Source organism: Salmo salar, chromosome ssa20, assembly GCF_905237065.1.
Source record: "Salmo salar chromosome ssa20, Ssal_v3.1, whole genome shotgun sequence".
Classification (NCBI taxonomy): domain Eukaryota; kingdom Metazoa; phylum Chordata; class Actinopteri; order Salmoniformes; family Salmonidae; genus Salmo; species Salmo salar.
Window position 1 is genome coordinate 91,917,959 of NC_059461.1, and position 14,512 is coordinate 91,932,470.

A 14,512-nucleotide genomic window follows, 5' to 3' on the forward strand; every position below is an offset into this window, starting at 1 on the left:
TTATAGAGAGGTATAATGCCTGTTATAGAGGTATAATGTCTGTTATAGAGGTATAATGTCTTATAGAGAGGTATAATGTCTGTTATAGAGAGGTATGTCTGTTATAGAGAGGTATAATGTCTTATCAAGAGGTATAATGTATTATCAAGAGGTATAATGTCTGTTATAGAGAGGTATAATGTCTGTTATAGAGAGGCATGTCTGTTATAGAGGTATAATGTCTTATAGAGAGGTATAATGTCTGTTATAGAGAGGTATAATGTCTGTTATAGAGAGGCATGTCTGTTATAGAGAGATATAATGTCTGTTATAGAGGTATAATGTCTTATAGAGAGGTATAATGTCTGTTATAGAGAGGTATAATGTCTGTTATAGAGAGGTATAATGTCTGTTATAGAGAGGCATGTCTGTTATAGAGAGATATAATGTCTGTTATAGAGGTATAATGCCTGTTATAGAGAGGTATAATGTCTGTTATAGAGAGGTATAATGTCTGTTATAGAGAGGTATAATGCCTGTTATAGAGAGGTATAATGTCTGTTATAGAGAGGTATAATGTCTTATAGAGAGGTATAATGTCTGTTATAGAGAGGTATAATGTCTTATAGAGAGGTATAATGCCTGTTATAGAGAGGTATAATATCTGTTATAGAGAGGTATAATGCCTGTTATAGAGAGATATAATGCCTGTTATAGAGAGGTATAATATCTGTTATCGAGAGGTATGATGCCTGTTACAGAGAGGTATAATGTCTATTATAGAGAGATATAATGTCTGTTATAGAGAGCTATTATGTCTGTTATAGAGAGGTATAATGTCTGTTATAGAGAGGTATAATGCCTGTTATAGAGAGGTATAATATATGTTATAGGGAGGTATAATGCCTGTTATAGAGAGGTATTATGTCTGTTATAGAGAGGTATAATGTCTGTTATAGAGAGGTATGTCTGTTATAGAGGTATAATGTCTGTTATAGAGAGGTATAATGCCTGTTATAGAGAGATATAATGCCTGTTATAGAGAGGTATAATATCTGTTATAGAGAGGTATAATGTCTGTTATAGAGAGGTATGTCTGTTATAGAGAGGTATAATGCCTGTTATAGAGAGGTATAATATCTGTTATAGAGAAGTATGTCTGTTATAGAGGTATAATGCCTGTTATAGAGAGGTATAATGTCTGTTATAGAGAGGTATAATGCCTGTTATAGAGAGGTATGTCTGTTATAGAGAGGTATAATGCCTGTTATAGAGAGGTATAATATCTGTTATAGAGAAGTATGTCTGTTATAGAGTTATAATGCCTGTTATAGAGAGGTATAATGCCTGTTATAGAGAGGTATAATGCCTGTTATAGAGAGGTATAATGTCTGTTATAGAGAGGTATAATGTCTGTTATAGAGAGGTATAATGTCTGTTATAGAGAGGTATGTCTGTTATAGAGAGGTATAATGCCTGTTATAGAGAGGTATAATATCTGTTATAGAGAAGTATGTCTGTTATAGAGGTATAATGCCTGTTATAGAGAGGTATAATGTCTGTTATAGAGAGGTATAATGCCTGTTATAGAGAGGTATGTCTGTTATAGAGGTATAATGCCTGTTATAGAGAGGTATAATGTCTGTTATAGAGAGGTATAATGCCTGTTATAGAGAGGTATGTCTGTTATAGAGAGGTATAATGCCTGTTATAGAGAGGTATATAATGTCTGTGATAGAGAGGTATAATGCCTGTTATAGGGAGGCATGATGTCTGTTTAACTTCAGTTTTAACACTGTTTAGTGAATGAGTGTCTCTGCAACAATGACCCTATTTCACACACAGGAGGGAGAAGTCAGAAGCTTGAACTAAAATGTCACGTAGTCCAAGACCTTTTCCCCTCAAAGGAAACATTTTGAAGCTAAGATGCTAGTGTACGTTTAGCATAGAAGCTAAGATGCTAGTGTACGTTTAGCATAGAAGCTAAGATGCTAGTGTGTGCTTTTGAGTGTCCTCAAAAGACCTTCGCTTGAAAAACAAGAATAAAGCAGCATTAGTACCGTTTGTCCATTTTGAGATGCCGTAGCCAAAAATAGACAAAATTAATCTAAGATAACTAAAGAAATATGTCATAAATTTTTGACGTTTTTGCAGAGGTGATTTTAGTCACACATTTTTACATAACATGTTTTGGATGAAAACGAGCCGTCTCTCATTGAATGTCAACAAAGACTTTATTAAAGAATCCCTACTGTTGACCACCGACGAAGGGGCGTAGACTTCCCGAACAGCCAAAAATAAAATAAAAACCTTCACCGTAGTTCAAAACAAACAAAAACCTCACAAAATGTTGTCATTAATATATACACAAACTCCTCCAAACTATTTCAGCTGGGAAGCATGTGGATGCCTTTAGTGTAGATGCTAAGATGCTAGTGTACGTTTAGCACAGAAGCTAAGATGCTAGCGTACGTTTAGCATAGAAGCTAAGATGCTAGCATACTTTTAGCATAGAAGCTAAGATGCTAGCGTACGTTTAGCATAGAAGCTAAGATGCTAGCGTACGTTTAGCATAGAAGCTAAGATGCTAGCGTGCGTTTAGCATAGAAGCTAAGATGCTAGCGTACGTTTAGCATAGATGCTGTAATTTAGCACAACGAGATATAGGCCCTTAAACTGGGAATTAAACTCCAACAACATATCAACCACCACAGACGCTGCTGCCATAACCCAATACTCACACAAACATGAATATTTACATTTGTACTGTCAAAATGTAGCATCTCTCTCTCTGTCTCTCTCTCTCTCTCTCTCTCTCTCTCTCTCTCTCTCTCTCTCTCTCTCTCTCTCTCTCTCTCTCTCTCTCTCTCTCTCTCTCTCTCTCTCTCTCTCTCTCTCTCTCTCTCTCTCTCTCTCTCTCTCTCTCTCTCTCTCTCTCTCTCTCTCTCTCTCTCTCTCTCTCTCTCTCTCTCTCTCTCTCTCTCTCTCTCTAGGTTCCTGTGAGATTGGCTGGGCCTACTACTGTACGGGTGCTGGGGCCGCTGCTGCAATGCTGCTGTGTACCTGGATGGCCTGTTTCTCAGGGAAGAAACAGAAGCAGTACCCCTACTAGATGAACCAGCTGGGGGAGGGAGGAGGAGAGGGGGGTACCCCTACTAGATGAACCAGCTGGGGGAGGGAGGAGGAGAGGGGGGTACCCCTACTAGATGAACCAGCTGGGGGAGGGAGGAGAGGGGGGTACCCCTACTAGATGAACCAGCTGGGGGAGGGAGGAGAGGGGGGTACCCCTACTAGATGAACCAGCTGGGGGAGGGAGGAGAGGGGGGTACCCCTACTAGATGAACCAGCTGGGGGAGGGAGGAGTGGCATTTGGAAGGCATCCTAGAGGAGCCACTTGGTGGGAGGAAAGAGAAGAGACAGGCCTACAGACTACTGCAGACTACTACATGCTACTACATGCTACTACAGGCTACTACAGGCTACTACAGACTACTGCAGGCTACTACAGACTAATACATGCTACTGCAGGCTACTACAGACTACTACAGACTACTACAGGCTACTACAGACGACTACATGCTACTACATGCTACTACATGCTACTACAGGCTACTACAGACTACTGCAGGCTACTACAGGCTACTACAGACTAATACATGCTACTGCAGGCTACTACAGACTACTACAGACTACTACAGGCTACTACAGACTACTACATGCTACTAAAGGCTACTACAGACTGCTACATGCTACCAAAGGCTACTGCAGACTACTATAGACTACTACAGGCTACTACAGACTACTACATGCTACTGCAGACTACTACAGGCTACTACAGACTGCTACATGCTACTAAAGGCTACTGCAGACTACTGCAAGCTACTGCAGACTACTACAGGCTACTACAGACTGCTACATGCTACTAAAGGCTACTGCAGACTACTGCAGGCTACTGCAGACTACTACAGACTACTACAGACTACTGCAGGCTACTGCAGGCTACTACAGACTACTACATGCTACTACAGGCTACTACAGACTACTACATGCTACTGCAGACTACTATAGACTACTACATGCTACTACAGACTACTACAGACTACTGCAGGCTACTACAGGCTACTGCAGGCTACTACAGACTACTACAGACTACTACAGACTACTGCAGGCTACTGCAGGCTACTACAGACTACTACATGCTACTACAGGCTACTACAGACTACTACATGCTACTGCAGACTACTATAGACTACTACATGCTACTACAGACTACTACAGACTACTGCAGGCTACTACAGGCTACTGCAGGCTACTACAGACTACTACAGACTACTACAGACTACTACAGGCTACTGTAGGCTACTACAGACTACTACAGACTACTACAGACTACTGCAGACTACTGCAGCTACAGTAGCCTGCAGTAGCTAGTGATGACAGATAACAGCTACAGGCTATAGTATACATAACAATCAAAGGCACACTGAGTGACCTGAAGTGTTCTGCTCTGATCATGATGGGACCCAGGCCAACACAGGTCATCACACCAGGGCAGAGACAAAACTGACTGCTACAACTGCAGTACAAGACAACACACGTCTTCAGAAGCTTAGGCATCATTCTTCCTCTTCCTAAATGAACAATGCATCCACTTTCATATGCTCCGCGCCACATGGGACAGGTCATCAGACAGACCAAGGCAGAGACTGACTACTAGGACTACAGGACAAGACAGACCAAGGCAGAGACTGACTACTAGGGCTACAGGACAAGACAGACCAAGGCAGAGACTGACTACTAGGACTACAGGACAAGACAGACCAAGGCAGAGACTGACTACTAGGACTACAGGACAAGACAGACCAAGGCAGAGACTGACTACTAGGACTACAGGACAAGACAGACCAAGGCAGAGACTGACTACTAGGGCTACAGGACAAGACAGACCAAGGCAGATACTGACTGCTAGGACTACAGGACAAGACAGACCAAGGCAGAGACTGACTACTAGGACTACAGGACAAGACAGACCAAGGCAGAGACTGACTACTAGGGCTACAGGACAAGACAGACCAAGGCAGAGACTGACTACTAGGACTACAGGACAAGACAGACCAAGGCAGATACTGACTGTTATGACTACAGGACAAGACAGACCAAGACAGAGACTGACTGTTATGACTACAGGACAAGACAGACCAAGGCAGATTAGTCTATACATTGTGCATATAGGAAGAACAGTCAGGGAGGAGGAATAAGGACAGTCAGGGAGGAGGAATAAGGACAGCCTTGGTCTGTCTTGTCCTGTAGTCATAACAGTCAGGACAAGACAAAATGTACAACAGTAAACAAATACCGTCTTAAAAAAACTGATCATATTGTTCTGTTATGATTACAGTCAGACAAAACTGTCCTTATTTCTCCTCCCTGACTGTCCTTATTCCTCCTCCCTGACTGTCCTTATTCCTCCTCCCTGACTGTCCTTATCCCTCCTCCCTGACTGTCCTTATTCATCCTCCCTGACTGTCCTTATTCCTCCTCCCTGACTGTCCTTATTCCTCCTCCCTGACTGTCCTTATTCCTCCCCCCTGACTGTTCTTATTCCTCCTCCCTGACTGTCCTTATTCCTCCTCCCTGACTGTCCTTATTCCTCCTCCCTGACTGTCCTTATTCTTCCTCCCTGACTGTCCTTATTCCTCCCCCCTGACTGTTCTTATTCCTCCTCCCTGACGGTCCTTATTCCTCCTCCCTGACTGTCCTTATTCCTCCTCCCTGACTGTTCTTATTCCTCCTCCCTGAATGTCCTTATTCCTCCTCCCTGACTGTTCTTATTCCTCCTCCCTGACTGTTCTTATTCCTCCTCCCTGACGGTCCTTATTCCTCCTCCCTGACTGTCCTTATTCCTCCCCCCTGACTGTCCTTATTCCTCCTCCCTGACTGTCCTTATTCCTCCTCCCTGACTGTCCTTATTCCTCCTCCCTGACTGTCCTTATTCCTCCTCCCTGACTGTCCTTATTCCTCCTCCCTGACTGTCCTTATTCCTCCTCCCTGACTGTCCTTATTCCTCCTCCCTGACTGTCCTTATTCCTCCCCCCTGACTGTTCTTATTCCTCCTCCCTGACGGTCCTTATTCCTCCTCCCTGACTGTCCTTATTCCTCCTCCCTGACTGTCCTTATTCCTCCTCCCTGACTGTCCTTATTCCTCCTCCCTGACTGTTCTTATTCCTCCTCCCTGACTGTCCTTATTCCTCCTCCCTGACGGTCCTTATTCCTCCTCCCTGACTGTCCTTATTCCTCCCCCCTGACTGTCCTTATTCCTCCTCCCTGACTGTCCTTATTCCTCCTCCCTGACTGTCCTTATTCCTCCCCCCTGACTGTCCTTATTCCTCCTCCCTGACTGTCCTTATTCCTCCTCCCTGACTGTCCTTATTCCTCCTCCCCTGACTGTCCTTATTCCTCCTCCCTGACTGTCCTTATTCCTCCCCCCTGACTGTCCTTATTCCTCCTCCCTGACTGTTCTTATTCCTCCTCCCTGACTGTCCTTATTCCTCCTCCCTGACTGTCCTTATTCCTCCTCCCTGACTGTCCTTATTCCTCCTCCCTGACTGTCCTTATTCCTCCTCTCTGACTGTTCTTCCTATATGCAGAATGTATGGACCAATCTCTTCTTTGTTTCTCTGTCATTTACCTAACTGTCTCTTTTTAAAGAATGCCTTCTTTCTTTCTCTCGTTCTTTCTTTCCTTCCCTCCATCTCTCTGGTTGTTGTGGTTTAGTTGTACAATAGTCTAGACCTGGGATTCTTCCATTGGTATTGTGGAGTGTTTCTGTATTGGTTTTTTTCATTAAAAAAAAAAAAATGCAATAATCTCTATGATGTAAAAGCAATCCAACCTTCTTCCTAAATACAGCCTGCTCAGATCCAAAAAACACCTAATCATTGTTATGAGTTAACATATATTTTTTTAGATACAGTATAGATACAGTATATACAATGAGTTTATCATATTAGCATATGTTTTGTATACACATTTCAAGTAAGTCCTCGTTGTTATTTCTCACTGTGTGTAAATAAATGTTGTTTATCTAAATATACAGTATTTAGTATGTCCATTTATTTTTTATTTTTGTTTACAAATGATTTTCTTGTCAACGTTCCCTGAACTAAAGCAAAGAGCAGTGAATCTATTCAACGATTAAACAGATATTATTCCTGCTGTCTGTGACGCTCATGTCTAGGTTGTAGGAACGTCACAATCCTGACTTTAAAGCTGAGGGGGGGAGGCTGACTGAAGTTTAACCATTCACACGTTCATCCGTTGAACAGCAGGGAAAACTGAATTCTAGATTTACTCGGCGTACTGGGAGTAATTATCTGGCTTGTGTCCCAAATGACACTCTATATACAGTACTCATATGGTTCTGGTTAAAATAAGTGTACTATATAGGGAATAGGGTGCCATTCTAAAGTAGTGTACTATATAGGGAATAGGGCTCTGGTCTGAAGTACTGTACTATATAGGGAATAGGGTGCCATTCTAAAGTAGTGTACTATATAGGGAATAGGGTGCCATTCTAAAGTAGTGTACTATATAGGGAATAGGGCTCTGGTCTAAAGTAGTGTACTATATAGGGAATAGGGCTCTGGTCTAAAGTAGTGCACTATATAGGGAATAGGGCTCTGGTCTAAAGTAGTGTACTATATAGGGAATAGGGCTCTGGTCTATAGTAGTGTACTATATAGGGAATAGGGCTCTGGTCTAAAGTAGTGTACTATATAGGGAATAGGGTGTCATTTGGGATGCTTCCATGATCACACTTTAGAAGGTAACAGGCAGCAGCTGTAGAGGATAGGAAGGTTTTATAACCCCCTGACCTCCAGCGTTTCGTCAGTCCATATTTCTTTGATCAGGTTACTAAATCTTCACTGCTAGCTTCACATTCCCAAAGACCCTGCTTACTATAAAAACGGAGAGGATCGCCCCCTCGATTTGTTTTGAAGAGTTATACTACTCTTGAAATGACAATGGCTCTCTTTGTATACTTGGATATACTGTATATTGGGAGTCAGGTAGTCTAGCAGTTAAGAGCGTTGGGCCAGTAACCGAAAGGTCGTTGGTTCAAATCCCCGAGTCAGCGAGGTGGTGAAATCTACTTTTCTGCTCTTGAGCAAGGCAGTTAACCCCCAAACAACTGCTCCCCGTCGATTAAGGCAGCCCTCGCCACCTCTCTACGATTCAGACACATTTCGGTTGAATGCATTCAGTTGTGACTGACTAGACTTCCCTAAATTATATCTACGGATGAAATGACATCTTCTGCCTCCTGTTTTGACCAAGAAATGGAGAATGAGACAGAATCAGGGATTATCAACATTGTGTGGTGCATTATCTGACGAACACAAGTCCTGTACCCTCCCACCCTCCCTCCCTCCTCCTCCCTCCTCCCTCCCTCCCTCCATCCCTCCCTCCCTCCCTCCCTCCCTCCCTCCATCCCTCCCTCCCTCCCTCCCTCCATCCCTCCCTCCTCCCTCCATCCCTCCATCCTCCCTCCTCCCTCCCTCCCTCCCTCCCTCCATCCCTCCCTCCCTCCCTCCCTCCCTCCCTCCATCCCTCCCTCCCTCCCTCCTCCCTCCCTCCCTCCCTCCCTCCCTCCTCCATCCCTCCCTCCCTCCCTCCCTCCCTCCCTCCCTCCCTCCATCCATCCCTCCCTCCCTCCCTCCCTCCCTCCCTCCCTCCCTCCATCCCTCCCTCCTCCCTCCCTCCTCCCTCCCTCCCTCCCTCCCTCCCTCCCTCCATCCCTCCCTCCCTCCCTCCCTCCATCCCTCCCTCCATCCATCCCTCCCTCCTCCCTCCCTCCCTCCCTCCATCCCTCCATCCCTCCCTCCCTCCCTCCCTCCCTCCCTCCCTCCCTCCATCCCTCCATCCCTCCCTCCCTCCCTCCCTCCCTCCCTCCCTCCCTCCCTCCCTCCCTCCCTCCCTCCCTCCTCCCTCCCTCCATCCCTCCCTCCATCCATCCCTCCTCCCTCCCTCCCTCCCTCCCTCCCTCCCTCCATCCATCCCTCCCTCCCTCCCTCCCTCCCTCCCTCCCTCCCTCCATCCCTCCCTCCTCCTCCCTCCTCCCTCCCTCCCTCCCTCCCTCCCTCCCTCCCTCCATCCCTCCCTCCATCCATCCCTCCCTCCCTCCCTCCCTCCCTCCATCCCTCCCTCCCTCCCTCCCTCCCTCCCTCCATCCATCCCTCCATCCCTCCCTCCCTCCCTCCCTCCCTCCCTCCCTCCATCCCTCCCTCCCTCCCTCCCTCCCTCCCTCCCTCCCTCCCTCCCTCCCTCCCTCCATCCCTCCCTCCCTCCCTCCCTCCCTCCATCCATCCCTCCCTCCTCCCTCCCTCCCTCCCTCCCTCCCTCCCTCCCTCCATCCTCCCTCCCTCCCTCCCTCCCTCCCTCCCTCCATCCCTCCATCCATCCCTCCCTCCCCCTCCCTCCCTCCCTCCCTCCTCCCTCCCTCCCTCCATCCCTCCTCCCTCCATCCCTCCATCCTCCCTCCTCCCTCCCTCCCTCCCTCCCTCCCTCCTCCATCCCTCCCTCCATCCATCCCTCCCTCCCTCCCTCCCTCCCTCCCTCCCTCCCTCCCTCCCTCCCTCCCTCCATCCCTCCCTCCCTCCCTCCATCCCTCCCTCCCTCCCTCCCTCCCTCCATCCCTCCATCCATCCCTCCCTCCCTCCCTCCCTCCCTCCCTCCCTCCCTCCATCCCTCCCTCCCTCCCTCCATCCCTCCATCCATCCCTCCCTCCCTCCCTCCCTCCATCCCTCCCTCCATCCCTCCCTCCCTCCCTCCCTCCCTCCCTCCCTCCCTCCCTCCCTCCCTCCCTCCATCCCTCCCTCCCTCCCTCCCTCCCTCCCTCCCTCCCTCCCTCCCTCCATCCCTCCATCCATCCCTCCCTCCATCCCTCCCTCCCTCCCTCCCTCCCTCCCTCCCTCCCTCCATCCCTCCCTCCCTCCCTCCCTCCCTCCCTCCTCCCTCCCTCCCTCCCTCTGTGTTCCATGCTGAGTAGGCTTCCCAGTGCTGTGTTTCCACCTATCAACAACATAAAGTAACTCTAGCCCTGGGTTCAGATTAGGTGTGTTAGGTACCCTACTCCTGAACCCTGGATGATGGTACCCTACCCCTGAACCCTGGATGATGGTACCCTACTCCTGAACCCTGGATGATGGTACTCTACCCCTGAACCCTGGATGATGGTACTCTACCCCTGAACCCTGGATGATGGTACTCTACCCCTGAACCCTGGATGATGGTACCCTACTCCTGAACCCTGGATGATGGTCCTCTACTCCTGAACCCTGGATGATGGTACTCTACCCCTGAACCCTGGATGATGGTACTCTACTCCTGAACCCTGGATGATGGTACTCTACCCCTGAACCCTGGATGATGGTACTGTACCCCCTGAACCCTGGATGATGGTCCTCTACTCCTGAACCCTGGATGATGGTACCCTACCCCTGAACCCTGGATGATGGTACTCTAGCCCTGAACCCTGGATGATGGTACCCTACTCCTGAACCCTGGATGATGGTCCTCTACTCCTGAACCCTGGATGATGGTACTCTACCCCTGAACCCTGGATGATGGTACTCTACTCCTGAACCCTGGATGATGGTACTCTACCCCTGAACCCTGGATGATGGTACTGTACCCCCTGAACCCTGGATGATGGTCCTCTACTCCTGAACCCTGGATGATGGTACTCTACTCCTGAACCCTGGATGATGGTACTCTACCCCTGAACCCTGGATGATGGTACTCTACCCCTGAACCCTGGATGATGGTACTCTACCCCTGAACCCTGGATGATGGTACTCTACCCCTGAACCCTGGATGATGGTACTCTACCCCTGAACCCTGGATGATGGTACTCTACCCCTGAACCCTGGATGATGGTACTGTACCCCCTGAACCCTGGATGATGGTACTCTACCCCTGAACCCTGGATGATGGTACTCTACCCCTGAACCCTGGATGATGGTCCTCTACTCCTGAACCCTGGATGATGGTACTCTACCCCTGAACCCTGGATGATGGTACTCTACTCCTGAACCCTGGATGATGGTACTCTACCCCTGAACCCTGGATGATGGTACTCTACCCCTGAACCCTGGATGATGGTACTCTACCCCTGAACCCTGGATGATGGTACTGTACCCCCTGAACCCTGGATGATGGTACTCTACCCCTGAACCCTGGATGATGGTACTGTACCCCTGAACCCTGGATGATGGTACTCTACCCCTGAACCCTGGATGATGGTAACCTACCCCTGAACCCTGGATGATGGTACTGTACCCCCTGAACCCTGGATGATGGTACTCTACCCCTGAACCCTGGATGATGGTAACCTACCCCTGAACCCTGGATGATGGTAACCTACCCCTGAACCCCCTTTCTCTCCCCCCCTCTCCCTTTCTCTCTCTCTTTCCCCCTCTCTCCTTTTCTCTCTCCCTCCTCTCCCTTTCTCCCCCTCTCTCTTTCTCTCTCTTCCCCCTCTCTCCCTTTCTCTCTCTCCCCCCTCTCCCTTTCTTTCTCTTCCCCTTCTTTCCCTTTCTCTATCTCCCCCCTCTCTCCTTTTCTCTCTCTTCCCCCTCTCCCTTTCTCTCTCTTCCCCCCTCTCCCTTTCTCTCTCTTCCCCCTCTCCCTTTCTCTCTCTTCCCCCTCTCCCTTTCTCTCTCTTCCCCCCTCTCTCCCTTTCTCCCCCTCTTCTTTTCCCTCTCCCTCACTCTCTCCCTTTCTCTCTCTTCCCCTCTCTTCCTTTCTCTCTCTCCCCCTCTCTTCCTTTCTCCCTCTTCCCCCTCTCCCTTTCTCTCTCTTCCCCTCTCTCCCTTTCTCTCTCTTCCCCTCTCTCCCTTTCGATCTCTGTCTCTCAGTGATCTCTCCCAGTGCTGTCTCTCTGTGTTCCCTCTTTAATAAGTCAGGAGTTCCTCTATCTTATTTTTCTCCCCTCTCTGTCTCTCTCTCTCTTTCTCTCTCTCTTTCTCTCTCTCTCTTTCTCTCTCATCATGTCTCTCTCTCTCTCTCTCTCTCTCTCTCTCTCTCTGTGTCCCTCTCTCTCTGTGATGTATGTGACTCAATGGAATAGAAGTGTTTTACTTGTGACCTCATAAAGCTCAAGACATACACTACATGACCAAAAGTATGTGGACACTTCCTGTCCAACATCTAATTCCAAAATGATGTGCATTAGTTGGTCCCCCCTTAGCTGCTATAACAGCCTCCGCTCTTCTGAGAAGGCTTTCCACTAGATGTTGGAACATTACTGTGGGGACTTGCTTCCATTCAGCCACAAGAGCATTAGTGAGGTCAGGCACTGATGTTGGTCGATCAGGCCTGGCTCACAAGTCGGCGTTCCAATTAATCCCAAAGGTGTTCGATGGGGTTGAGGTCAGGGCATTGTGCAGGCCAGTCAAGTTCTTCCACACTGAACTCAACAAACCGTTACTGTATGGACCTTGCTTTGTGCACGGGTGCAATATCATGCTGAAACAGGAAAGGGACTTCCCCAAACTGTTGCCACAAAGTTGGAAGCATAGAATCGTCTAGAATGTCATTGTACGCTGTAGAGTTAAGATTTCCCTTCACTGGAACTAAGGTGCCTAACCCGAACCATGAAAAACAGCCTTAACAATGTCCACAAACTTTTGGCCATGTAGCGTACGTAGGAATAAGAAAATATATTTTATTATGTTTTTTTGGTGGGGGGGGGGGTCAGCTTCGATCAATGTAATTGTCTGAATCTTTTCCAATCCCCCATATATTTTTATGTAAATGTATATAACATATATATAAAAAATAAATCATGTATTATTTTCCCCTGTCCTTACCATCCCTCCCTTAATTGGGACAACTCTTAGGCTTCTACTTCCAGCTCATAAATACTATAATATATACATTTTATGGACACAGTATATTTTACAATAGTAAAAAAATATTTTCTTTGTTTTTAGTCCCATTCTTCAGCTCCCCTCAACCCCTCCCATCTATCTCTAAACACCTTCCAGTCCCATCCTTCAGCTCCATCCAGTCCCATCCTTCAGCTCCACTCAATCCCTACCATCTATCTCTGACCACCATCCAGTCCCATCCTTCAGCTCCACTCAACCCCTCCCATCTATCTCCTAACACCATCCAGTCCCATCCTTCAGCTCCACTCAACCCCTCCCATCTATCTCTGACCACCATCCAGTCCCATCCTTCAGCTCCATTCAACCCCTCCCATCTATCTCCTAACACCTTCCAGTCCCATCCTTCAGCTCCATCCAGTCCCATCCTTCAGCTCCACTCAATCCCTACCATCTATCTCTGAACACCATCCAGTCCCATCCTTCAGCTCCCCTCAACCCCTCCCATCTATCTCTTAACACCATCCAGTCCCATCCTTCAGCTCCCCTCAACCCCTCCCATCTATCTCTGACCACCATCCAGTCCCATCCTTCAGCTCCACTCAACCCCTCCCATCTATCTCTGACCACCGTCCAGTCCCATCCTTCAGCTCCCCTCAACCCCTCCCATCTATCTCTGACCACCATCCAGTCCCATCCTTCAGCTCCCCTCAACCCCTCCCATCTATCTCTGAACACCATCCAGTCCCATCCTTCAGCTACCCTCAACCCCTCCCATCTATCTCTGAACACCGTCCAGTCCCATCCTTCAGCTCCACTCAACCCCTCCCATCTATCTCTGAACACCATCCAGTCCCATCCTTCAGCTACCCCCAACCCCTCCCATCTATCTCTAAACACCTTCCAGTCCCATCCCTCAACCCTCAACCCCACCCATCTATCTCCTAACACCATCCAGTCCCATCCTTCAGCTCCATCCAGTCCCATCCTTCAGCTCCCCTCAACCCCTCCCATCTATCTCTGAACACCATCCAGTCCCATCCCTCAACCCTCAACCTCTCCCATCTATCTCCTAACACCATCCAGTCCCATCCTTCAGCTCCATCCAGTCCCATCCTTCAGCTCCACTCAACCCCTCCCATCTATCTCTGACCACCATCCAGTCCCATCCTTCAGCTCCCCTCAACCCCTCCCATCTATCTCTGACCACCATCCAGTCCCATCCTTCAGCTCCACTCAACCCCTCCCATCTATCTCTGACCACCATCCAGTCCCATCCTTCAGCTCCATCCAGTCCCATCCTTCAGCTCCACTCAACCCCTCCCATCTATCTCCTAACACCATCCAGTCCCATCCTTCAGCTCCCCTCAACCCCTCCCATCTATCTCTCAACACCATCCAGTCCCATCCTTCAGCTACCCCCAACCCCTCCCATCTATCTCTGAACACCATCCAGTCCCATCCTTCAGCTCCCCTCAACCCCTCCCATCTATCTCTGACCACCATCCAGTCCCATCCTTCAGCTCCACTCAACCCCTCCCATCTATCGCTCAACACCATCCAGTCCCATCCTTCAGCTCCCCTCAACCCCTCCCATCTATCTCTCAACACCATCCAGTCCCATCCTTCAGCTCCACTCAACC

At 48.4% G+C, this 14,512-nt stretch overlaps 1 protein-coding gene across 1 annotated transcript in view; it reads left to right on the forward strand.

Annotated features, from left to right (window-relative positions):
• Window positions 1-3,504, forward strand: part of LOC106581552 (LHFPL tetraspan subfamily member 6 protein) — a 160,654-nt gene extending 157,150 nt beyond the window's left edge. The window contains exon 4 of the mRNA XM_045704121.1: window positions 2,973-3,504. Within this exon, the coding sequence (XP_045560077.1) occupies window positions 2,973-3,091 (119 nt within the window). The 3' untranslated portion in view covers window positions 3,092-3,504. The remainder of the gene's footprint in view (window positions 1-2,972) is intronic.
• The last annotated feature ends 11,008 nt before the right edge of the window (window positions 3,505-14,512 follow it).